This window comes from Emiliania huxleyi (genome assembly GCF_000372725.1).
Source record: "Emiliania huxleyi CCMP1516 unplaced genomic scaffold EMIHUscaffold_24, whole genome shotgun sequence".
Classification (NCBI taxonomy): domain Eukaryota; phylum Haptophyta; order Isochrysidales; family Noelaerhabdaceae; genus Emiliania; species Emiliania huxleyi.
In genome coordinates, this window is record NW_005200250.1 from 112,117 (window position 1) to 135,264 (window position 23,148).

The 23,148-nt window shown below is 66.4% G+C and overlaps 5 protein-coding genes across 5 annotated transcripts; 3 read left to right on the forward strand and 2 right to left on the reverse strand.

The window, feature by feature from the left end:
- EMIHUDRAFT_205346 (hypothetical protein) lies at positions 1–1,336 on the reverse strand (the record flags this gene model as incomplete). Its single annotated transcript, XM_005778722.1, has 4 exons — positions 1–55; positions 167–439; positions 524–939; positions 1,226–1,336. 4 exons carry the CDS (start codon positions 1,334–1,336, stop codon positions 1–3), a joined length of 855 nt encoding a protein of 284 aa, XP_005778779.1.
- A 4,138-nt stretch (positions 1,337–5,474) lies between these two features.
- Positions 5,475–7,144, forward strand: EMIHUDRAFT_205349 (hypothetical protein; the record flags this gene model as incomplete). The annotated part of the gene is made up of 5 exons (XM_005778723.1): positions 5,475–5,525; positions 5,710–6,234; positions 6,299–6,562; positions 6,630–7,019; positions 7,106–7,144. The coding sequence occupies 5 exons, from the start codon at positions 5,475–5,477 to the stop codon at positions 7,142–7,144; spliced, it is 1,269 nt and encodes a 422-aa protein (XP_005778780.1).
- Positions 7,145–7,461: 317 nt separating this feature from the next.
- EMIHUDRAFT_100437 (hypothetical protein) lies at positions 7,462–9,134 on the reverse strand (the record flags this gene model as incomplete). Its single annotated transcript, XM_005778724.1, has 4 exons — positions 7,462–7,552; positions 7,744–7,880; positions 8,043–8,501; positions 8,559–9,134. 4 exons carry the CDS (start codon positions 9,132–9,134, stop codon positions 7,462–7,464), a joined length of 1,263 nt encoding a protein of 420 aa, XP_005778781.1.
- A 1,040-nt stretch (positions 9,135–10,174) lies between these two features.
- Positions 10,175–10,977, forward strand: EMIHUDRAFT_205352 (hypothetical protein; the record flags this gene model as incomplete). The annotated part of the gene is made up of 2 exons (XM_005778725.1): positions 10,175–10,534; positions 10,666–10,977. 2 exons carry the CDS (start codon positions 10,175–10,177, stop codon positions 10,975–10,977), a joined length of 672 nt encoding a protein of 223 aa, XP_005778782.1.
- A 2,284-nt stretch (positions 10,978–13,261) lies between these two features.
- EMIHUDRAFT_205353 (hypothetical protein) lies at positions 13,262–21,473 on the forward strand (the record flags this gene model as incomplete). Its single annotated transcript, XM_005778726.1, has 15 exons — positions 13,262–13,588; positions 14,379–14,470; positions 14,627–14,792; positions 14,870–15,157; positions 15,410–15,682; positions 15,818–16,006; positions 16,077–16,964; positions 17,109–17,373; positions 17,541–17,677; positions 17,810–18,205; positions 18,294–19,478; positions 19,555–19,890; positions 20,058–20,528; positions 20,733–21,199; positions 21,404–21,473. The coding sequence occupies 15 exons, from the start codon at positions 13,262–13,264 to the stop codon at positions 21,471–21,473; spliced, it is 5,550 nt and encodes a 1,849-aa protein (XP_005778783.1).
- Between the last annotated feature and the right edge of the window lie 1,675 nt (positions 21,474–23,148).

Here is a 23,148-nt window from a genome sequence, read left to right on the forward strand (position 1 = left end):
TCAGCCGTGTGACTCGGAGACGGTCTCGCCGATTTGGCCGGGCGTCTGGGCGCGCCTGTGCGTGCGCCGGCACGTGGATCACGCCCGGGATTGAGTACGGCCGGGCGCAGACGAGGGCGAGGCTCTCCATGCGCGCCTGACAGAGAAGGTAAATCGTAAAAAAGACAAGTCTGCAGCGGGCGCGAGGCTCTGCAGGCGCGCCGCAAAGGCGGCGCCCGAGGCGAGGGTCTGCGGGTCGGGCTGCTGCGCCGTCAGCTGGAGCGGCATCAGCCGGCGCAGCAGGTCGGTACCTGCCGGCGCGCGGACGAACGCGTCCGCGTCGAGCAGCAGCGCCCACGCGCAGCCGTCGCGGCGCTGCTGCTGCGCTGCGCTGGCACCTCCGCCTCTGCTCCTGCTGCGGTGCTGCTCCTCTATGAACTGGAGCACGCGCACCTTCCACCTGCCGCCGACAGAGCCAGAGCGGCGGGTCAGGGGACCAGCTCAGGAGCAGCGGAGCAGGGCATCGGGGATCGGCGCAGTGCACCAGGCGTAGTGCCTCGAGGAGAGCACAGGGCCGAACGGCGGAGTGAAGAGGCGGAGGCGCATGCGGGTCGCGTTGCTGTTGGCGGTGCGGACGTAGCGGAGGTTGGCCAGGGCGCTCTTCACGAAGTAGGGCCAGGACTGCGGCGGCTCGCGAGCCAGCCGGTGCAGGTCCAGTGTCCGCCAACCCTGGTGCATTGACACGACAGTGAGAGTGCAGCGGTCTGGCCCGCCGGCCGACCACGAGCGGCCCTCCCATGGGTAGGAGCCCCACGGCACGGCGCGCTTCGCTGGGCGTGGCCCCACGTCGAGCGAGCGAGCCGCGTCGCGTTGCGTGGAGCCGCTCACCCCACGTCGGAACATTGAGGATGACACCGGCGCTTCCAAAACACTGTCTGCTATAGCCGCAGCCACTCCCAGCTGCTCGGTGTGAACAGAGTTCGTACACCGAGCAGCAGGGAGCTCCGCAACTCGAGATCCCTCGAGAGTTCACGCGGAGTCGGCTGGGGCTATACCAGACAGTCCAAAACAGGAATCACAAATCGAGAGTCCAAAAAAAGAATAAAAAAAGCGACTGCAAAAATCGGTGGCCAGAGTCCGAGCTTTGAACGTGTGGGCGGCAGCTGTCTGTTTACAGGCGCTGGCCGCCCGCGCGCGCGCCGGACCGGCTCCGGCACGTCCGGCGCTGGGCGGCGCGCGTCCACACTGCGCGTCGCGCAAAAGGCGAGCGCTCGCCGCCGCTACGGCGGCGGCGGCGGCCGACGGCCGACGGCCGACGGCCGACGGCCGACGGCCGACGGCAGACGGCCGACGGCATACGGCCTAGGGCTCGGCTGGGCGCGCACGCGCACGCGCGCGCGTCGCGCGCCACGCGTCGCTCCGCGAGGGCGCGCGCCAACCGCGATTCGAACCGGGGCCAAAAGGCGCCTGGAGCGACCGCGGTCCGGTCGCGCCACCGCGGCTGCGGGGCTGATAGAGCAGGCCGGCTGCGGCTCCTGATGTACCTCCGCTTTTGGGTGGCGGTCGCGCGCTGCCGACGGCGCTCGCCGGCGCTACGGCGCTCGCGGCGCGCTCGTGGCGTTCAGGGCGGCTCGCACACGCACGGATCAGCGTGTCGACCACCCGCTCGTGGCCTTTGTAGGCGGCGTCCATCAGCGCAGTGCCGCCAGCCTTGTTTCGCTTATCGATCTCCGCGCCGTGCCGCAAAGCCAGCTCGACCAGCTTCTCGCGGCCCTTCGCGGCGGCGGCCATCAGCGCGGTGCCGCCGAGATTGCACTGCAGGTTGATCTCCGCGCCGTGCCGGATCAGCATGTCGACAACCCGCAAGTCGCCTCCGTGGGCGGCGGCCGTCAGCGCAGTGCCGCCATTGCTGTCCTTCTGGTCGATCTCCGCGCCGTGCCGCAAAGCCAGCTCAACCATCTTCTCGCGGCCGTTCGCGGCGGCGAGGCTCAGCGCAGTGCCACCGTTGCTGTTCTGCAACGAGACATCTGCACCGCGCCGCAGAAGCGCCTCGGCCAGCTCCGCGTGGCCGTAGCCCATTGCAAGCACCAGCAGCGTCATGCCGCTCGCACGAGAGCCGTCCGAATAGACGTACTCGAACGTCTCGTCGACCCGCCCGCCGCCGTCGAGCCACGCCAGCACCGCCTCCTCGCCTCGCTCAGCCGCAAGCACAACCTCCTCTGGCACCGCCTCGCTGCCCGGCGCGGTCTCTGCGCCGCCCTCGCCGATCGAAGCAGAGGCCGCGGCACTGGCGCCCGCCGCCGCCTCGCCTGCGGGTGCGCCGCCCGCCCCTGCACCGTCCGCCTCGGCCTCCGCCGCCTCGCGCCGGCCCGCCGCCACCTCCCCGAGATACGTCCTGAAGGCCTCGTAGCACTCGGTGTGGCCCTTCTCCTTGGCAATCTGCAGCGCTGTCTCACCGACCACGTTGCGCAGCTTCAAGTCTGCGCCCGCCCGCAGCAAGCGAAGCACGACGGCGGGATAGTTGCCGAGGGCGGCGAGCATCAGCGCGGTGCTGCCGTTGTTGGCCTGCAGGTTGATCTCCGCCCCGTGCTGAATCAGCACCTCGCCCAAGCGCTTCTGGCCGTTGGCGGCGGCGGCCATCAGCGCCGTACAGCCTTCGCGGTCCTGCAGGTTGATCCCTGCGCCGTGCCACAGCAGCATCTCGGCCACCCGCTCGTCGCCGTTGGCGGCGGCGACCATCAGCGCCGTATAGCCTTCGCCGTCTCGCGCGTCCGCCTCCGCGCCGCGCTTCAGCAGCACTTCAACGAGCTGCTTGTGACCGTGTTCGGCGGCGATCAGTAGGAGCGTACAGCCACTCACGCCGCGACGCACGCACGTCGCGTCAACCCGCCCATCCCCGGTGAGCCACGTCTGCACCACGCCGACCTTGCCGCTCCCCGCCGCCGCCTCGATCCGTTTCGGCAGCGAGAGCGGCGCGGCAGTAACCGCCGTTGAAGCGTGCCCGCGCCGCGAGGCGGCCGAGCCGGCCTTCGTCCGGCCGGGCATGCAAACGGGCGGGGTTGCGGCTGAGGGCCTCCTCTCTCTTCTCGGCTCCTGCCTCCCTCGCGCGGCTGGGCTTCGAAATAACGTGGGGGCCCTCAGCGGAGCTGGGAATAGGACCGCCGCGAGCGGCGTGGCGTGGAGCGGTTGTGCATCCCTCCGGGGGCCCCTCTGCGCCGGGGAGGCGATGTTGGAGCTAGGACGCAAGCGTCCGTCGCCTTTTTCAAACTCGGGGCCCACTCCGCTACGCTCCGACCCGAATTTGGAGGGCCTAAAAGTTTAAGGTATTGCTGCGCAAAAGGGGAAGACACTCCACGCACAAAGTACATGCATACTTCCTCTTAGGCGGACCCTCCCGATGCCAGGACGCATCTAGTGCTAGTGTCGCTCTAGGAAATGCGGCGGCGAATGGCAAAGCGCATACTCGAGTAAAGAAAGTCGGTCGCGGAGAGCGTCGCGCAGCAGTTGAGCATGCTCGTGCGTTGTTTAGGACGCCACGCCAATTATCTGCGCGCCCATCTGTTGCCTGGCATCCCCTGCGAATTCGTCGCTCGTGATCAGCTCCGCTGCCGCTCGTAGCAACCAGTGCCGTGTCGAGATGAAGCTCCGCGACGACGCCCGTGGACTGCACGCGCAGGGAGAGGCGCACGAGCTCCCGCACGGCAAGCGACTTCTCGGCATGCGCCGCCTGACGCCTGTCGGCATCCCATTCTTGCAAGCAAGCCACATTTCTACCGACGACCGCGTATTTGGTCGCGGAGAGGACGTTTTGGTACGTTTTGGCACCAGCTGAAGGCTTGCACGGACAAGAGCCCGTTGCCAACCGCACTTTTGCCAGAGCCTCGCGAATCAATTGGCCTCCGCTCGGGTGTGAACATATTCGCTGCGGTCAAAAATTCTCGGCGTCTCGTTTTTCTCTTTTCCGCGCAGCCGAACTTACGATGCAAAGCTCGGCTGCTGCCACCGCGCCATATAGACGCGCCCGGCCACTGGGCGGCCGCCTGGGCGCGCGCCCGTCGCGGCCGTCGCGCCCGACGGCGCCCTCCGGCCCGTCTGCAACTGGTCCGTCGACGACGTCTGCGCCTTTCTCAGCACTGTGAGACTGGAGTCACATGCTCCTCGCTTCGCTGCGGAGCAGGTTGACGGCCTCCTCCTCGAGGAATGCGTCGCGGCGCGCGCTCTCGCTCGCCTCGGCATCGACGACTCGTTCGAGGTGGCCAAGCTGCGCGCCGGGCTGCGCCGCTGCACGCAGACTGCCCTCACCACCTCCTCAGCTCTCGCTGCTGCCACCCTGGGCGGCGAGGCGGCGTAGGGCGGGGCGGCCGCCGGTGCCGGCAGCGAGGAAATTGTCGCCGCAGCAGATGAGATCATTTCGAGGCAGAACCACGCGGTCTTGGAGTGGCTCAGCAACTCTGACGCATACATAGTCCCACTTCACACGGAACGCGATCCGTCTTGCTCTCAACGGTCGCTGTCGCGCTGAGGTGGTGGCTCTGACAGCGTAGCCCAACCGCCCTTGCTCGGCCGCAATCAATGTTCCTTGCGGGGGCCACGGCGACCGGCTTCGGCGCGGGGAGGCCAAAATGCGCGAGCAGTCGTTGCTGGAAGAGCGCTGGCGAGTCCCTCATCTGATCGAGGCTCATCACCAGGAACTGCTCGCGCGCGAATGGCCGTGCGAAAACGGTGTCGCCTAATCTCGACGCCTGCCACCGCTCCAGCTGAGGCCAGAACAGGCCGTCTGCAAGCTGAGTGCGAAATCGGCAAATCGTGTAGATACGCATGCTCCATATCTTATGCTCCACGTCGATGCTCCACGTACGAATCTTGGCCGGTAGTGCGCAGCGTTGCCAATCGGCCATCCCGCGGTGGCTGATTTACTCACACAGGGCGGTGTTGTTGCGGCTCGATATGCTTGGCTTGGCGAAGAATTGGTTAAAGGCCGAGATCTGGCGCGAGGGCGCGACACTGGCTCGCGTACGACGACGAACATCTCTTGACGCGTACAGATTCCGCGCTCGTGAGCATCGCGTGCAGGTTCGCCAGGGCATAGAACGAGAGGACGTTCCGGGGGGTGCCCTCGGCGAAGCAGCCAGACTCGCAGCTGTCCCCGGCGGAAGAAGCTGGTGTAGTGCCTCCGGTCGACGACAGCCGAATTTTGCTCCAGGAAGTGCGTCTCCTTGTTCATGAACGTACCGACTACCGAGGCTGCTGCCGCACACCCCGGCCTGACTAACCATTTGCCAGACGGAGGTCGTGCTGCACTTCTGTGCGCCCAGCACATACAGTAGAGGCAGCTCTCGGCCAAAGCAAATTAAGATCCGCCGCCGCCGCCGCGCAAGTGTGAACCGTGCAGATGCGGTTTCTTTGAAACCAGAGCGCCCGTTGGGCAACGCGGCGCTCGCACAAGCCTCCAGACAAGGGCGCCCCCCCCCCCGGCGTTACGGAGTCTGTTCATAATGGCAACCGTGGCGCTCCTCAACCAACTGCTCGTCGGCTATGACTCCCTAGTGCCTCCCACGTCGCCGCTGATCACTAATGCCTCCGCCTGCTCTGCGGCCGGTGCGCCCACCGTGGTCATGGCTGACTTCCAGGCGCTGCCCTCATCCGCTGCCACCCTTCCCTCCCCTCCCCAGCGCCACCCTTCACTCACTCGACGGCTGCATCTCACTCCACTGTTTGCGCCGCTTCCAGTTGCTCAGCATGCACTCGGTCAACGAGCGGGAGCGCTCCTACACCATTGACGGCTACTTGGTGCTGCAGTGGAGCGACCCGCGCCTTGAGTTTGGCAACCTGTCCTGCCGCGACGCCATCGCCCTCCCCTCCTATGCGAACACCGACACAAAGCTCTGGGAGCCGGGCGTCCAGTGTATGGAGACTCTCCACGAATCGGTCGGAGGCAGCAGCGGCGCGACCCACATCGCTGGCGAGTCGCTCGTCATCAGCCGCAATGGCACCGTCCTTTGGAGCCGACGCGCGCGCTACAAGCTGCTCTGCGACACCTTCAACTTTGGCCGGATGCCCTTCGACGAGCAGTTCTGCATAGCGACCCTCCGCTCCTTCCCGTACAACGAGGAGTTGGTCCAGCTCGAGTGGCCAGATTGTGCATCCAACCCCGTCGCCTGCGGTGGCTCGGGCCAGCTACAGCCGTACCACTCGGGCGAGTGGATCGTCACAATCGTCGATCAGAGAACAGTGACCGAAGCCGATGGCCACAGGGTGCATTGCTTCCCCATATTTATCTCATACGTGCACACTCGGCACGCCTCAGCTGCTGCGGCAGGTGGCACGCGTTTGCATCATGCTCGAGCGGCACTCCAACCTGCTGTCCCTCTCGATCACCATCGTCATCCTCCTCGTCATCGCCGCCTATTGTGGCTTCTTCATTCCCGTCTCCGCCGCCCCGGCGCGCGTGGCCATCGGCTTCCTCTCCTTCCTGATGGCGCTACGAAAGCTTGGTGTGCTTGCTCTCTCGGGCGTGAGCGCCGTCTATCATCTGGACAGTCGTGAACAGGTGTTGAACCAGCTCTTCTGGGCAATGGGCCAGGTGAAAACGAACCTGCCACCACCCAAGCCCCTGCCACACCCGCGTGCCAGAGAATGTCCTTCTTTAGAGCCTCACTGAGTTCTCGACGCTTTGCCGCCCCTCTTCTCGCCCGGTGCAGATGCCGCCGCTGCTCGATCCTTCCGAAAATTACCGCGTTTGGATGATCGACTTCCTGTGGGGTTCTATGTTCTTCAACTGGCTCACCCTCATCGAGTACGGTCTCGTGCATTTTGGCCTCGAGTGCGAACGGCGCCTCGCCGCGGGTGCGAACGCGCCGCCCGCCGGCGAGCACGATGCCGCGCTGGTAGCACAGGACAAGGTCGGATCGCGCTACCAGCATGTCAAACTGTTGTGGATGCGCTGCGCCACTCGCTTTGCCGACCTGGACAATGTCTGCCGATGGGTCTACCCGCCAGCTTACTTCATCTTTTGCTGCGTCATGTACGGCGTCGTGGATGTGTATGAAAGCGGTTCATGCAGGTGGTACACATGATGGGACACGTACCCGCGGCTGACCCCCCGGCCGCCGTTCGATGCCGTCAGAAGTCAATGGTGTTGTCTCTGTTGACTGTCGTGTGGTGATCAGCGATGGCTTATACAAGTGCATCACTCCTTTGCATCGGGGAGTTTTGCGCGTTTTGGCCTCTTTCACTTCGCGCCGCGTTCGGGCATCGGGGGGGCTTCGGGCTTGGATTGGCTTCGGCCGCGCGCGGGATTGTTTCCGATGTCGAGTTTTTACTCTATACGCCCCGCCCGCCCCTCAAATGACAAATCCTCCAAATCCTAGTGCCGTAGTCCAAATCCCCTCGGCCTCGCTCTCCCACACGGTGCCAGCCCCACCCCGCGCTCCCCCTAGACTTTCTTTCCTGGCCCGCTGCTCTCTGCCTCTCTCTCCTCACTCACGACTCCACCGCCGCCCCGTCCTGCACCTCCCGCCGCAGCGCCTCGACGCCGCCCTCAACGTCACCGTCGAACTCGCGCACGAGCGACCTGTTCACACCAGCGGCTGTGATGAGGCGCCGTTCACACCTCGCCCTCGAGCTCGCGCGCAGGAGGAGGCCAGAGCACGGTGGGGCAGCGGCCGGCGAGGCCCTGCAGCGAGAGGAGCTGATCAGTTCAGGATCCGAGAGAGTTGGACTCGCGCGCAAGAGACGCGGCGTCGCTGCTAACGAGCGAGCAACCGCGTGTCTACCGCAGGTATCGCTGGGCATTGCTGTGCCGCGCTGCAGCAGCGGCGTGGCGAGGGCAGCAGTGCCTGCAGTGAGAGGAGGTGCGAGGTGGTGCCGCCGCGCGACGAGGAGCCGCGCTTGGAGAGCGCCTGCAGGAAGGGGTCTCGGAAGGCTCGGGCAGGGCTCGGGGGAGGGGGGGAGGAGCCGCGAGAAGCGAATGGCGCCGCCACGACACCCCTCAGCTCTGCGCGGTCGAGCAGCTGCAGTGTCTCGCAGACTTGCCTGAGAGGGAGGAAGGCGAGTAGGACTACCGACGCGCGGTCGAGCAGCTGCAGCGTCTCGAAGGCGCGCCTCCGGACGGCCTTGAAGGTGCAGGCCAGCTGCGGGCACGCCTTTGGGGTCGGCCGCGGCAGCGGCTCCAGCTGGTAGCTTCGACCTGTCCAATTCATTGGTCCATTCTTCATTGACCCATTCTTATCACTCGTTGGCCTCGGCCACCACAGCAGCTGGCAGGCGGGGCCTTGGACGGCCGCGACGCGGAACTCAATCATCGCGTGCTCCGAGAGGAAATCGCCCGTCTTGCCTCCGCCGCGCGCCGCCGTCTGCATCGCCCCACTGCTCCCCGAGTAGATCTCTCCCGCATACTGCTCCGCCGATCGCGCCTTGACCTTGACCTTCCCGGCCGCCGCCGCCGCCCCGCCGCCGCCGCCGCCGCTGCCGCCGCCGCCGCCGCCGCCGCCGCCGCCGCGTGCCTTGGCCAGCGTGAGCGCCTAGGTGTGAAGAGACGCGTTTCAGGCTGTGAAGAGCCGCTGCCGCGTCTCTGCGACGAGAGGGAGAGGCGCCAGCGGGTCGGCGTTTGGGTTGAGAGGGGGCGCGGCGGAGCGCGGAGCGGCCGACGACGACGAGGCCTCGCCGCCCTCGCGCTTCCGCTTCTTCGCCTCCGCCATCCGGCGCGCAAAATCTGACCCGCTGCCACTGTTGCCGCCACCGCCGCTGCTGCCGCCGCCGCCGCCGCTGCCGCTGGCATCGCCCCCGCTGCCGCCTCCGTTGACGACGCCTCCGGACGAGGAGGAGGCGAGCAGCCGGTCGCGCGGCGCGGCTCCCTCGGCCAGCCTCTGTGGAGCTGCCTTTTTGCGGCCGCCGCTGCCGTGCGGGTTGTGCGCCTGGGTGGGCGCGGCGCGTGCCTTGCTCACGACGAGTCGCGCTCCCGCGCCTACGAAGGACGAGGCCGCCGCCGCCCGGTCTCCGGCGAGAGGCTGCGGAGGGAAGCCTGACCGGAGCTCCACTTGCGAGGCAGGTAGGCTGCAAGCGGCGGCGGCGGCGTCAATCAGGTCGCCGAAGCTCGCCCCGTCGGAAAGCTCGAGCGTCGTCACGCCCTCTGGGCCCTGGAGGCGGAGGTTCATAAGCACACACTAAACACACGGGCGTGCTGTCGCAACTCTGTCGCACAGTCGCACAGCGTGCAGCGTGCCGCTTCTGGCGTTTTGAAAATTCTTTTTGAGTTCTTTTTGAGCTTAGCCTTCGATGATGAAACAAACGCAATGCGGACATGGCATATCGCTCTCGGGCCCACAGACATCCCGCACACCCGCCCCGCCGCGCATTCTTTTTTGCAATTTATCCCCTTTGGACGCGTCCACCCTCCGTCCAACATTCGCGATCCCTCTTTTATTTACACACACACACACAAATCCTGTAAATACAGGGAGGATCCGTCTGGAAAAAGGAACATGCTGAAGCCGCCAGGCAAAGCTTGTGCTGTGAATAGCAGGCGTGGTCTCTACTCGCCAGGTAAATACTTGCCCCTAAAGGGCGAGTGCACATCTGCAGTGTATACAATCTAATCTGAGAGCGGGGCAGCGCAACATCGACTACCTGCGCCGCCACCCGCAAAAGTTGTCGGTCCGCTTGGGGCAGCAGCCGGTGGGCACCGTCGCGGGCGGGAAGCCGTCGTCGGCGGTGAGGCATAGTTTCCCTGGAAATTTCCGGAAACGCAAAGTGCTGAGGACCCTCTCGTTTCCTTTTTGGTTTCCGGAAACATGGATGGATACAGGCCAATCTGCCGCTTGCTTGTTCTTCACGTCGTTGACCCAAGTTGGCACGCTCAGGGGATTAGCTATAAAAGAGAACCCGGGGCTTCTCACACGGGAGTCTTTAGCTCTCGACGCTCCGCGCTTCTCTTTTCTTTTTGTCCCGTGCCTAGTGTCGAAATAAATAAAATAAATAAATAAAAAGGACATCCCAAGCTAGGGCAGGGTCGAGGACAGACACGTCCCCAGGTCCCCACCTTTGTTTGCAGGATTTTGCCCTAGTGTCGAAAAAGAAAGAAAGAAAGAAACCGACAAACCCAAACGAGGGATGGGGGAGCCCTGACAGACGACATTCTTCTTTGTCAGTCCCGTGCGATGCGCGGAAATTCTTCTTTTGCTGCTCGCCGGGCGCGATGCCAAGTCGCGGTCGCGATGCGCCCTGGAAGAGGAGGCAGCAGGCCTCCTCCTCCGCGCGCAGCTCGACGTCGTCATACGAGGATGCCTTCGACGACCCGGCCTTCTTCATGCACCACATCCTCATCTCGGTGGCCTTCTCTCCTCTCGACTACATCTTGCGGATGCGAGAGTGGGGCCTTTCCGACCATCAGATCGACAAGACGCCGCTGCTCATCTCGAGCTACCGCATCGCCTCGCTCCTCGCTGGCACATCCGAGGTGAGCGAGTGCAGCCTCGAAGAGCAGCGCTCTCACGCCGTCTCGTACTTCCTGCTCCTCACGCTGGCTCCGCCCCTCTTCAATGGAGGCAGGGCCGTCGTGCCGGGTACGGAGGGGCTCGACAAGGCGAGTGCTGCCCTCGCTGCCGCCCCTCTCCTCACCGCCGCCTTCCCCCCACCGCCGCTTTCGCCCCACCTACCCAGGCGGCACGCATGGAGCGGCTTGTGAAGGACCAACCCGCGCTGGCCGCGTACTTTGCTCGCGCGCGCTCGATCACCGGCCTGCACCTGCTGATACGAAGACGACTGCTCGAGCTCGACTCGCTCGGCGCGGAGCACTCGCGGGGCCACCGGCGAGAGCAGCGCCGCTCGCTCGCGCGCGGTGTCGGCGAGCTGCGCTTCGCCGCCCTCACCATCCTCGCGGTCCTGTACACGCTCGGCACGGTGCTGCCGATCGTCTTTGGCTCGGCGGCTGACGCCGGCCGCGCTCTCGGCCGGCGCTTCCACTCGAACGGGCCGTCTTCATGGATGGCGGGCGTGTAGCTGGGTCCGGCGCGGTCGCGCCATTGCACTGGAGTGGACCCTGCTGCATCAAATCTACTTGGTAATCAATGTGTGCGTAGTATACTCGAGTAAAAGACGGCCGTCACGGCTGTACAAAGCACATTGGCGCAGCGGCCCACAGCGCACACATTCAGTGCACACAATAATTCTTTTTCCTTCGCGGCAACGCGATGGCGGCAAGGCCTCTTTGCGCGCCCGCCCTCGTCACGCCGAAGACCAACCGGCGTCGGACCGCGGTGAGACCACGCCGCCCCCCGCGCCCGCCCGCGCCCGCAGCGTGAACACATACGCGCGTCCCTCATCGCACGGAAACATACGCGCCAGCCGCGCGGCAGCCTCACATGCAGCGCCGACCGCATGCTCGCGCCCTGGGCCGCCGACGACCCGGTCGGGCGGGCTGCGCGACCGCCGCACACCACCAGGCAGGCGCACAACCACCCGCAGCGCGCCGCAGCCCACCGCGCAGCCCTGCCAGCCAGGCCTGCGCCTCAAAGACTCACAAACAGGCGCACAGCAGAGTACAGCACACAGCACACGCCGGCGGCGCGCGCGCAGCACACGCAGACGCACGCGCGGATCCAACACGCACACGCGCACAGCACGCGCGCGCCGCACGCCAGCGCAGCGCCACACACAGAGCCATTCCCATCAGCAGCAGCAGGCCTGCCACAATCCACATCTCACACACGCGCGCGCACACTCCCCCTTACCGGCGCACGCATTGGGCGTCGCCGAGAGCTCCCAAAGCTGACTTGTGTGGCTGGTTGTGCTGCGTGCTTGGCAGCACAAGCAGCCACACAACATCCCGCTTCATCTCGCCTCCTAGTCTCGCCTCATCTCGCCTCATCTCGCCTCACCTCGCTTCATCTCGCCTCACCTCGCTTCATCTCGCCTCACCTCGCCTCATCTCGCCTCACCTCGCCTCACCTCGCCTCATCTCGCCTCACACCTCGCCTCACCTCGCCTCATCTCGCCTCATCTCGCCTCACCTCGCCTCATCTCGCCGAGGTACACCTCGCCTCATCTCGCCTCATCTCGCCTCACCTCGCCTCATCTCGCCTCATCTCGCCTCATCTCGCCTCATCTCGCCTCATCTCGCCACTCGCCTCATCTCGCCTCATCTCGCCTCACCTCGCCTCATCTCGCCTCATCTCGCCTCACCTCGCCTCATCTCGCCTCATCTCGCCTCATCGCCCCTCACCTCGCCTCACCTCGCCTCATCTCGCCTCATCTCGCCCCACATTTTTTTCTTTTCTAGACCACTCCGAGACCGACCCAAGACCGACCCGAGACCCGAGATCGACCCGAGATCGACCCGAGATCGACCCGAGATCGACTCGAGATCGACCCGAGATCGACCCGAGATCGACTCGAGATCGACCCGAGATCGACCCGAGATCGACCCGAGATCGGCACGAGCGATCAACCCAACAATGCCCCAAAGCCCCCTCTCTGGGGGACCCCCCCTCACCCCGAGTGTCCGTGTCCTTCGCGAGTCACCGATGGGGAGCGGGGGGGGGTGCGAGATGCACAGGGGAGGCTGGGGAGGGGGGGGTCCACTCTGAAGACTGCCGACCGCGGGGGGGTTTTGTCCCACAGGGTTTTACCCTCCGCGTGAGGATCGGCGCGGCGAGGGGGTAGGTTCGAATTCGCCGCGCAACATTTCACCCCCACAGGACCCCGCCCACCCCCCCTCATGGTCCCACCTAGTACCCCAATGAGCCTTCGCACCCCCTCCTTGCGCAGTGTCCCCCACTATGTGTCGCCGTTATCGGGGCATGCTATCCTGTGTAGTCAGGGCAAGTGGGGGCGAGGCGCAGTCCCGCTGGTCTGATACTGGTGTGGTTCTGTCCCTAGTCTCGGAGGGGGGCTTGAAGCTAAGAATATTTTATTTTTTCAGTGCACACAGCAGGAAGACTTCGGCTTCGCTACCTACTAGGGAGAAGGTAGGAATCGTCAATCGACCCTCTTCCAGTGCTCAATCAAGTGCTCACCTCAAGCTCAAGCGAGGGAGGGCGAGACGATCGAGGGGTCCCGTACCACGCGGAAAAAGAAAGAAAACATCAACACAAGGGAGGGATGGGAGGACGGCACGCCGCCACCACACAGGGATTTTAAGGAGAGGAGTGTGGTGCTAAAAAGAAAGAAAGAAAACAGACACGCCAGTGTGGTGCTAGTACCACGCGGAATCAAAGCAAAACATTTCGGCACCTCCTGGATCCCTCCGCCCTCGCATTTTTTGCCGCAGGGGGCGGCACATTGTATGCCGGGCCTCTCTCACATCGGCCGCCGCGTGGAGGTCAAGTTCTCCACCAACGGCAAGAAGAAGTTCTTTCCCGGCAAAGTCGCTTGCTTCGAGAACGGCGTGTGCAGCATCACGTTCAAAGACGGCGATGAAGCTGAAGATATGCTGGATGAGGCGAGCTGCTTTGAGCGGTGGCGCTGGATCGACCACGACTGGGTGGGCCAGCCTGTCCGGCGGTACGTCGACAGTGGCGAGGTAGTCGGCCACGCAACAGACTCGCCTGTCGATGGTCGCATTGTCGGCTGGCTCAGCGCAAATGACAATGACGGCAGAGCGTTGTGGCACGTCGAGCTTCGAGCCGACGGCGAGAGGCTGGAGGAAGACCTCGAGGAGAAGGAGGCAGCCGCGGCGATCGCAGCCGCGGCTCCGCCGGCACCAGCGCCGGCAACGCCGGCGAAGCGCAAGGCAGCAGCTGCGCCGAAGGCAGCGTCAAGCTCGGGCGCTGCTCGCCGCAAGCAGGCGGCGGCGCCGGCGCCGGCGCCGTCGGCGAAGCGCAAAGCGGCGGAGGCGCCGCAGGTGGCGTCCAAGAGCCGCAAGCAACCGGCAGCGTCACGGGCCGCTGGGAAGCAGCCGCTTTGCGAGGAGGCTGCCGTCCCGCCTCCACCTCTGCTGCCGCCAAAGGTGGACGGAGCTGGCCGAGCGATGCGGGCACGGAAGCAGGTCGACTATGCTGCGGAGGAGGCCAAGTACGACAACGAGAGCATGGGCGCGAGCAGCGAGGAGGAGGAGGGGGGCGGGAGGGCGGTGCGCACGCGGCGGCAGAAGCAGCCGGCCTCGGAGGACGAGGACGAGCTGTACGAGGAGAGCGAGGGTGAGGAGGAGGGCGAGGAGAGCGAGGGCGAGGAGGACGATGCCGATTCCGACGACTCGGACTACGACGGCGGTGGCGGCGGCGACGCAAGGCAGAGGCGCGGTGCGTCCAAGAGGGGCGGCAAGGGTGGAGGCAAGGGCGGAGGCAAGGGCGGCGAGGCCAAGGCGGCGGGCTCCAAGGCGGCGGGCTTGACCCAGGCGGAGCGGCACGCGAACCCTCGACGAGCTGAGAACGCGTCTCTTCACCCCTCTCCTCTGTGAGCAGGCGGAGCGGCAGGAGGAGCGCGAGGAGGTGAAGGTGCTCTGGGCCAACCCGCCGCCGCAGGCGCTCGAGCGCGCCGTGCGAGACGCCAGGCTGTCCACGCCCAGAGGTGCCGAGAGAAGCTGTTCTCACCACCGCAGGTGCTCAAGAAGGCCGAGGTGCCGGGCTACTCGGCCGAGCGCGAGAAGCGCGCTGCATGGCCACTTCTCACGTCCCTGAGCCACATTTCTTCACGCCTCCAGTGTGAACAGGCTCTCGCTGCGCGGGCACCTCATCAAGGGAGGCGTGCAGCCGTACCTCGACACGCCCTTCGACCTCGACGTGACGCTCGGTGTCAAGCAGCAGGCGCGGAAGCTGCTGCCGCTGCTGCGGCAGGCGCTGCAAAAGGCAAGCGCGAGCCGGGCTGCTCGGGGTTGCGTGTGACGCGTCTCCTAAAGTGTGTGTGCTGTGGGCAGGCGGGCGAGGCGGGTGGTCTCCCCCCGGTGCACTTGCAGACGGTCTGCTCCGGCACCGACGCGCCGGCGATCGCCCTGTCCATCGCCTCCAAGGCGCTCGCGGCCGAAGGCGTGCACTTGCAGGTGCGGCACGAAATGAGCTGCGAGAAGGAGCCGTTCAAGCAGGCGTACATCGCTCGCAATTTCCCGGGCGTGCCCGTCTTCAGCGACGTGGTTGAGCTGGCGGAGAGGGCGGCGGCGGGCAAGGGGCAGGCAGGCGCAGCCATGGCGACGACTAGCTTCGGCGGCGAGCGCGCGATTCCCGACGCGGCGCCGGGCGAGCTCAAGGTGCCCATCGCGACGAGCTGCAGACGTCCGTGAGGTGCACCTCTTCACGCCTCTGGCCGAGAGCAGGTCCTCATCGCGGGCACATCCTGCAAGGACTTCTCGGCGCGCAAGCGCGCGACGGGCGTCAAGCTCGACATCGAGGCCGAGATCTAGCCGAGATCTGGCTGAGATCAAGCCGAGATCAAGCCGACTAGTCGAGATACTCATTTAGAATTGAATCGTGGGGAGAGCATGGCGTCGATTCGTGCACAGGACGGCGGCACGTCCGGGGAGACCTTCCTGGCGACCGTCGACTACCTCTTTGCCGCCGAGCATGACCTGCTCCTCCTCGAGAATGTCATTACCGCGCCGTGGGCCAAGATGGCTGGCTACATCACGGGTCGCGCCCGGCTCGCGGACGTCTTCAGCAGCATCCAGTCGTCGGCCAAGTCGCAGGGCGCCAAGAAGGTGGACAGCACCAAGGCGGGGGTCATCGGGGAGACGCTGCTCGAGCTCGAGGACGGCGGCAGGCTCGTCGTGAGCCAGGTGCGCCCGTAGATCGGGCCATAGGCTATCACTCTGGCCAGCTCTCCGCCACCCCCCCGGCCACCTCTCCGCCACCCCTCCGGTCATCTCTTGCCCACATCTTGTGCGCAATCCCACCGTCAGGTGTTCCCACAGCATGGGCTCCGACTGGGCGCGGCACTTCGTGCGACCTTCACCAAGAAGGGCGGCGAGGTGTCCATCGATGCGGCGACCCTCGCGCCGCTCAAGCTTAAGCGCGGCGGCACCGTGGAGCTGGTCAAGCTCTGCGGCGCGCTCGGCCTCTCGCAAGACGACAAGAGCGCCACCCTGGTGTTCGAGATGCCGGTCCGGCTCACATAGCTTTGGCAGCGGAGCCGTCGGGGGCCCTATTCAGACCGACATCCGACCCTATAAGGTGCAATACCACGCCACCTTCATGGCGGTCGACACGAAGAAGTACGGCTTGCCCCAAACGCGATCCCGCAAGTACCTGCTCGCGTGGAAGGCAGGCACCTACGGCGGCCTCGACGAGGCGACGGTCGCCGCGAGCTGGAAGAAGCTCGTCCAGTCGCTGGAGACGACGCTCGACCACCCGGTGGAGGCCTTCCTGCTGCCCGACTCGTCCGACCGTATCCGCCGATTCCGCGACGTGCTCCGCTCGCCCATCGCGCAGAGGCTCGCGGCGGAGCAGCTGGCAGGCGGGGTGCGAGAGACGCGCCTCTTCACGGCGCCTTCTGTGGATAGGCTCGCTGCGGAGCAGTGGGGCGGCGACCTGTACACGACGAACAGGAACGCGAACACGCGCTACTTCCTCGGCTTCCGCAACTGCATCCACATGCTGCCCGAACGCGACCACACCAACAAATCGGTCAACGACGCGGCCGAGCTTGGCGCGAACATGGACATCAACGCTCGCCCGCTCACGCGGTGGGGGCCGCAGGCGCCGCCAAAGCTGCTCTCGCCCTACTGGATGCAGGACGTGTGCGGCTTCTGGTCGCAGCACTCGCTCGACCACGCCGAGATCAAGGCCATCAAGAACGCCGAGGCGGGGGTCGACTTGCTGCACCACAACGCGCTCGTCGACCTGTCGCAGAACCCGCATCTCTGCGACACCGTCAACAAGCCGGGCATCACCGGGTGCCTCACGCCGGGCGGCCAGATGTACCACTTCAAGCGAGGCCGAGAGATCTCCGGCTTTGAGAAGCTTCTCCTCTCCGGCATTCCGGCCGACCAGCTGCTCCTCGGAGGCGAGTCGGAGGTGCAGCTCTCAGACCTTGCGGGGAACGCCATGTCGCTCCCCGTGGTCTCCGCCTGCATACTTAGCGCCTTTTGCATCGCGCCACACGCCGCCGCCGCCGCCGCCACTGCCGCCAAAGATGAGGTCGGAGAGTCCTCTGCCGAAGAGGCAGAGGCGGCCCCCCCGCATCCGCCATCCGCTGCACCGGAGCCCGCGGCGGCACCAAGCGGCGCGGAGCACAAGCGCTTCAGCTTTGGGCCGTTCGTCGGTCTGGCGGGCCGTGCGCAGTGCTGCTCGGTGCTGTGCACGTGCGAGAGCTCCGGCGACGTGTCCCAGCACGGCATCTTGCGCTGCAGCTGCTGCCAGGCGACGTTGTGCGGCATGTGTGCGGCCCACGTGCAGCTCGAGAGCCACACCATGCTGCCGCTGCACCCGGAGGGTGGCCGCTTCGGTGCAGACGCGGCGGCCGGCGACGGTGACGGCGCCACGCCCGAGGAGTTCGAGGGCAGCCTGCGCCGCGCCATGCCGGATGCGCTGCAGCTCGAGGAGCCGCTCGCCGGCAGCGGCATCGGCACCGGGCCTTCACACCGACGCGTGGCGTAGCTGAGAACCGCCTCTCCTCACTCCTGCATCCGTGAGCAGGCACCGAGCTCTTCCGGCTGCTCCGCGTCGACCGCGATCGCGACGCGGTTCGCATCAAGTACGTGTCTCACGGCGGGGAGGGCGCCGCGCCCGTGGCGACGCTCTCGGTCGCCTTTGGCCGCATGGGCGCAGCGGGCGTCGGTATCACGGCCACGCTCTACGACCTCAGCGGCGGCAAGCGCGGCTTGCTGCCGCCGGCGGCGCGGCTGGTGCTGCGCGGCGGCGGTGGCGGCGGCACCAGCAACGCGGACGAGTGGGAGGTGTGCGAGGAGCGCGCCGCCACCCTCTCCTTCGAGCCGGAGCACGGCGACGTCTCGTCCTCGTATCGCTCTGAGATGGGCCTGCTCGACTTCAAGGAGGAGGTCGTTGCCAACAAGATCCACGTCGGTAGTAGCGACACGCAGGCGGCCTCGCTGGTCGGCGGCACATATGTCCGCCAGCGCTGCCGCGGCACCACGGTGTTTGGCGCCCTGTGGAAGCGCGAGGCAGCGGGCGGCTCCGAGGCGATGTGGCTCTTTGTCAACCCGGACGTGGACCGCACCGGCCCCGACCACCTTGTCTTTGGCACGACGCCGACGTACCGCGACGGCCGCGCCTTCCACGTGGCGGAGCTGCGGCTGCGGCCCAACCAGCCGGTGTTGGAGTGGCTGCACGCGCTCGGGCAGGTGTGACTTAAAGCATAACTGAAGTATCGGCTGTACCTCAGCTACACCTCGGCTACTCCTCGGGCAGGCGGCGCTCACAGATGGCAAGGTGGTCGATGCCCCGGCGACACTGCTCGAGTGGAGGCGCGCCCCGGCCGTCAAGCTGCTTGAGGAGAAAAGCGGGCTTGCGGTGGAGCAGAGGGCGGCGAGCGCGGGCCCTCCAACCTTTGTCGTGAGCGGGCTGTCGGGCGGCACGATGAGCAAGCTCCGCCAGCACGCGAGTGGAGGCCGCCTCGCTATCCTCGCCGCCGCCTCCAGCGCGGCCGAGCGTCGGCTGGCGGAGGCGCTCGCGGCGCCACTGCTGCGCTTCGGTTTCGCCCAGCTGAGCGGCGTCGCTGGCCTGGGCGAGGACGCCGCGCTGTGGGGCAAGTGCGAGGTGAGTGCGCCATGCCGCCCACCCGAGGTGTGGGACGGGCGGCGGCGCGTGTACGACACGGAGCAGTCGAACGCGTACGAGCGGGCCATGAACGCGCGCCCGCAGGCGTGGGAGGTGCGGCTGAGCGACGAGGGGCAGGCCACGAATTGCGTCGAGGTTGCGCCGCGCGTGGAGGTGGCGGCGCACCAGGCGGCGGAGAGGCTGCTGCGCGGCCGCAACTTGGACGCGGGTGCAACGGCGGCGCTGCAGGTGGACTGGCATGTCGGCACCCGCCTCGACGCTAGCTGCGCTCGCGACTTCCCGATCCGCAGCAGCAAGGGCGACCCGCTCGCGGCGCAGCCGCCTACGGCCTTTTGGGCGGAGGACCTCTCTCTCTACCCGCGCCAGCTGGCGGTGCTGCGCTGGCTGCAGGCCATCGAGGCGGGCGAGGTCGCCTTTGACGAGCGCGACTACGCCGACGCGCAGCTGCCGGCCGTGGGCTGGCATCTGGAGGCCAAGGCGGGCATCGAGGGGCCGCTGCGAGGGGGCGTGCTCGCCGACGCGCTCGGTGCGGGCAAGACCGTCACCGTCATCGCACTGGTCGCTGCAGACGCGGAGGCGGCGCGCCGCTTGCCCCTGAGCGACAGTCGGACGAGCCGCGCAACGCTCATCGTCGTCACGCCGCTGATCATCCGCCAGTGGGAGGCGGAGATCGCCCGATTCAGCGGCGGCAAGCTGCGCACGCTGCGCATCGAGAGCGCGGCGCACCTGCAACAGCTCACGAGCCGGCAGCTGCGCGAGGCAGACGTGGTGCTCATCGTGTCGGACCTGCTCGGCTGTGCGAGCAGCGGCAAGGCGTGCGCCTTCGAAAAGGCGGCGGTTGTCAAGGCACATGGTCGGATGTGGCGCGTCCCACTAACCATCTCTTCTGCTTGACCGTTCTACTCTACTTTAGGCGTCGGCGCTGCACACGCAGGAAGCACAGAAGGAGGCGCGGCGGGCGGAGGAGCGGCTCGAGGGGAAAAGCGTCGCGGAGAGGCAGGCCCTCGCAAAGGCGCTCGACTCGCGCAAGGACACGTACCTCGAGGTGTTAACCGAGGCGGCGGGCATCGACGCGCTGCCACCATTCCTGCATCGCCGCAACAAGAACCGCGAGGCGGGCGGGGGGGACGCGGAGACGATGATCTACGGTGTCTGGCTCTCGGCTGGCTCGCGCGACCCTTACGGCAAGGTCAAGGGGCGGCAGGAAGACCGCGAGGCGGCGGCCTACTTCTCGTACCGCTACCTCTCCGTCACGCTGCCCGCCCTGCGCGCCAAGACCTTCGCCGACAGCGACACTGGTGCCCCGAGATTGAACACCTCTGCTCTATCCCGGCTACTCTTGGCTCCATCTCGGCTACATCTCGGCTAGGTGTGCCGATCGAGTACTTCCGCTGGCGGCGTGTAATCATCGACGAGTGCCACGAGCCGCTCTGCATGGGCTCCGATGACGCCGACGAAAGCGCCATGTCCTCCAAGCGCTCATCGTGTGCCGTGCGCGAGCTTCTCGGCATCGCGCACCCGGACGTCGCGTCGCGCCCTCTCCTCGCGCAGCGCGGCGTCTTTGGCCTCACTGGCACGCCTCTCCTCTCCTCGCCCGCTCGCATCACCGAGCTCGCCTCCCTGTGCGCTGGGACCTACGTGACGGGCGCCTCGAACCACTGGCGCACCGTCGAGCGCGCGAGCGGCCGCGACCTCTTCCTCCGCTACCACGACGCGGTGCCCAGCCGCCTGTACAGCGCCGAGACGGTGCGCGCCGCGCAGGATTTCGTAAGGGCCGCCACCCGGCGCAACGTCGTCGAGGAGTCGGTCCCGTCCAGCACCGTCCTCGTGCCCGCGCGGCTGAAGCAAGACTCCGAGTACGCAGCCCTGTGCGCCACGTACCCCTCCGTGCCGCTCTGCCCCGACGCCGACGCCTGCGACGACGCAAAGTGGAACCGGCTGGCGCTCGCGGCGGCGACGGCGGCCGAGCGCGGGGCGGCGCTCAAGGCGTGCGTGCAGCGTATCCACGATGCGGAGCCTCTCGCCAAGGCGGACTCGTCGTTGCGCCGGCGGGCTGGGGGCAGCTCTCTTCACGCACACACCTGTGAGCAGGTGCTCGTCTTCGCGCCGACGGACGGCATCGAGGCGGCCGCGAGCGCCGTGGCGGGGCTCGGGCTGCCGACGGATGTCGCGAGGCCGGGCGAGGGGCAGGAGCGGGCCGCGGAGCTGGTGCTCGAGTTCGACGAGCCGCCCACCGAGCTCAGCGTCGCGCAGCGCAAGTGCCGCGTGCTGCTTCTCGCGTACGACGACGGCGCGGGCCTCAACCTGCAGCACGGCTGCCACCACGTCATCCTGTACGCGCCGCTGTCGAGCCCGCCCAAGGACGGCGAGAGGGTGATCGCGGCGGTCGGCAAGGAGCAGCAGTCCATCGGGCGCGTCCGCCGCGCCGGGCAGAGCAGCCACGTGACCATCCACCGCATCGTGCTCGAGGGCCCGGGCGGGGAAAGGACGCTGGACGGCCTGCTGCACGAGCGCAACATGGACGAGGCGCTCATCAAGAGCGCGACCAACACGGCCGAGTGAGTCGGAGGAGCGGCAAACGGTGAGCGGCGCGGAACACAAGTGCAACTCTCGTGATCATAGAGCCTAGTAACTAAAGCGGTCGCGGCCCGCTCCTCCTGCAGCTCGGCGACAAACTGCTTGTGGCGTGCGCGAGCCTGCCGCGCCTGGTCGGCCTTCCGCGACAGCTTCTTCTCAACTCCCTCGCTGGACACGCCCTGCAGGCTGCCCATGTCGGCGGCGACGCTTTTGCCGGAGCAGGATGGAGGAGGATGGCTACAGCAGAGGATCTAAAAGAAAAGGGCGAGGTATTGAGGGCGTGTCTGCGCCTCCCTCCCTTCACTTGGGTGCACCTTTTTCTTTCTTTCTGCGCCTCCTCCCCTCTCTCTATTTCTTGAGAGCGACGTGGACTGTAAGGTGGAAGCCACGTTGCGGAAATCCACTTCTACCGCGAGGTCGGGCGGTTGGTCTCCCCCGCCTTCAGCCCTGACCCGACGGGGACGCCATCACCCTCGCCCAGGGATCTACAACGCTGTCCTAAGGTCCGACAGGTTCGGCACCGGGCACCGCCTCGGTATACAAAATGCGCTGCGGGCGGACGCGGGCCGCACATTCTTTTTTCCCTGTCCTTCGGCAAAGGATTGCGGCGCTGTCGACTGGCTTGGGTGATCACTGCACGCCGTCGCGTCTTCAGAGCTCAATCCTGAACGATACTGGCGATTAGATTGACCCCGCCTTGCTGCTCAGCGACAGGATGGCCGCCTGCCTGTCCAACACGCTTGCGGACCTCAGTCACGAAAGACGAAAGGTCGCGGAGCAGGCAGACGCGCTGGAGCAGCAAGCAGATGAAATCGAGCACGAGTTGACACGAGTGCCTTTCTGGCCAAGCGACGACTGGCTCGGCGACGGAGGTGCGGGATACGACTGTCCGACCGAATACGAAATCCTGCCGTACGCTTTGCTCAGCGTGCAAGCACGGGTTCGTTTGACCTCGCGAGCTGCCTCTGCACGACTGGCGGCAAGCTCACCGACTTTGGTGCCACCGCAGGCTTGGGTGAAGATGCAGGACCACAGGTTCACCGTCTTCTACTCGCAAAGCATCTTCAAGTGGGCCGCCACGATAGGGATCACCCGACGGTGCGCCAATGATACACGCACATCCACGCACACACACGCACGTCAAGGACACGCGCTCTCCTTTGCAGGCTCCTCGAAGTCGCACAGGCCAGCCTCAGCGGCGTCGGATCGTCGACGGAGGAGGACCTGCTCGAAAAGGCAGTGGCGGCTGGCGACGACGTCCTCTACCCGTATCTCGGTGACGGCTGCCTCAAAATCGGCGATCGGATCCGGCTCGGTGAGGAAGAGGAGGTGAGCTCTCACACACGGACACACTTCTGCCATGTCACACCTCGATGTCACACCATCGCCTGACTCTCAGGAGCACACCATCGTCTCGCTGGGCAAGCCGACCCGGACAGAGCCGGGCAGGAAGGGGGGAGGGGCGGGCTTCAACCTCCTGAAGGCGTACAGCTCGATCACGCTGGCGAGGCCCCTCGGTCTCCCCCATCGCGCGGGGACGACCATTGTGCGCGTCGTCGAGGCGCGAAATCATCATTACTCTCTCCATCATTGTTGTTTACGAAGGTGGTATCATCACTTCGCATCATGAATGCTATTATGGGGAGTATGCCCGTCTGCGTCCTCTAGGCGCTCCCGCTGCGCGCCGTGTGGAGCGGCGGGGCGGGCGGCGGCGGCAGCGCCGCCTCGCAGGCGCAGTGCCAGGCGGAGGCGGAGGCGGAGGCGCGGGCTCGCCAGGTGTTCGCGCCGGAGCCGGTCTGGGTGCCAGGGCTGGGCGAGGCTCGCTGGTCTGTCGTGCCGTGGCTCGGCTGCCGCTGCTCGTGGCCGTGCACGCAGCTCTGCTGGCTGTCTGCGTGCGCGTGCGGCGCCCCGCACCAATCAAAGACGCCGC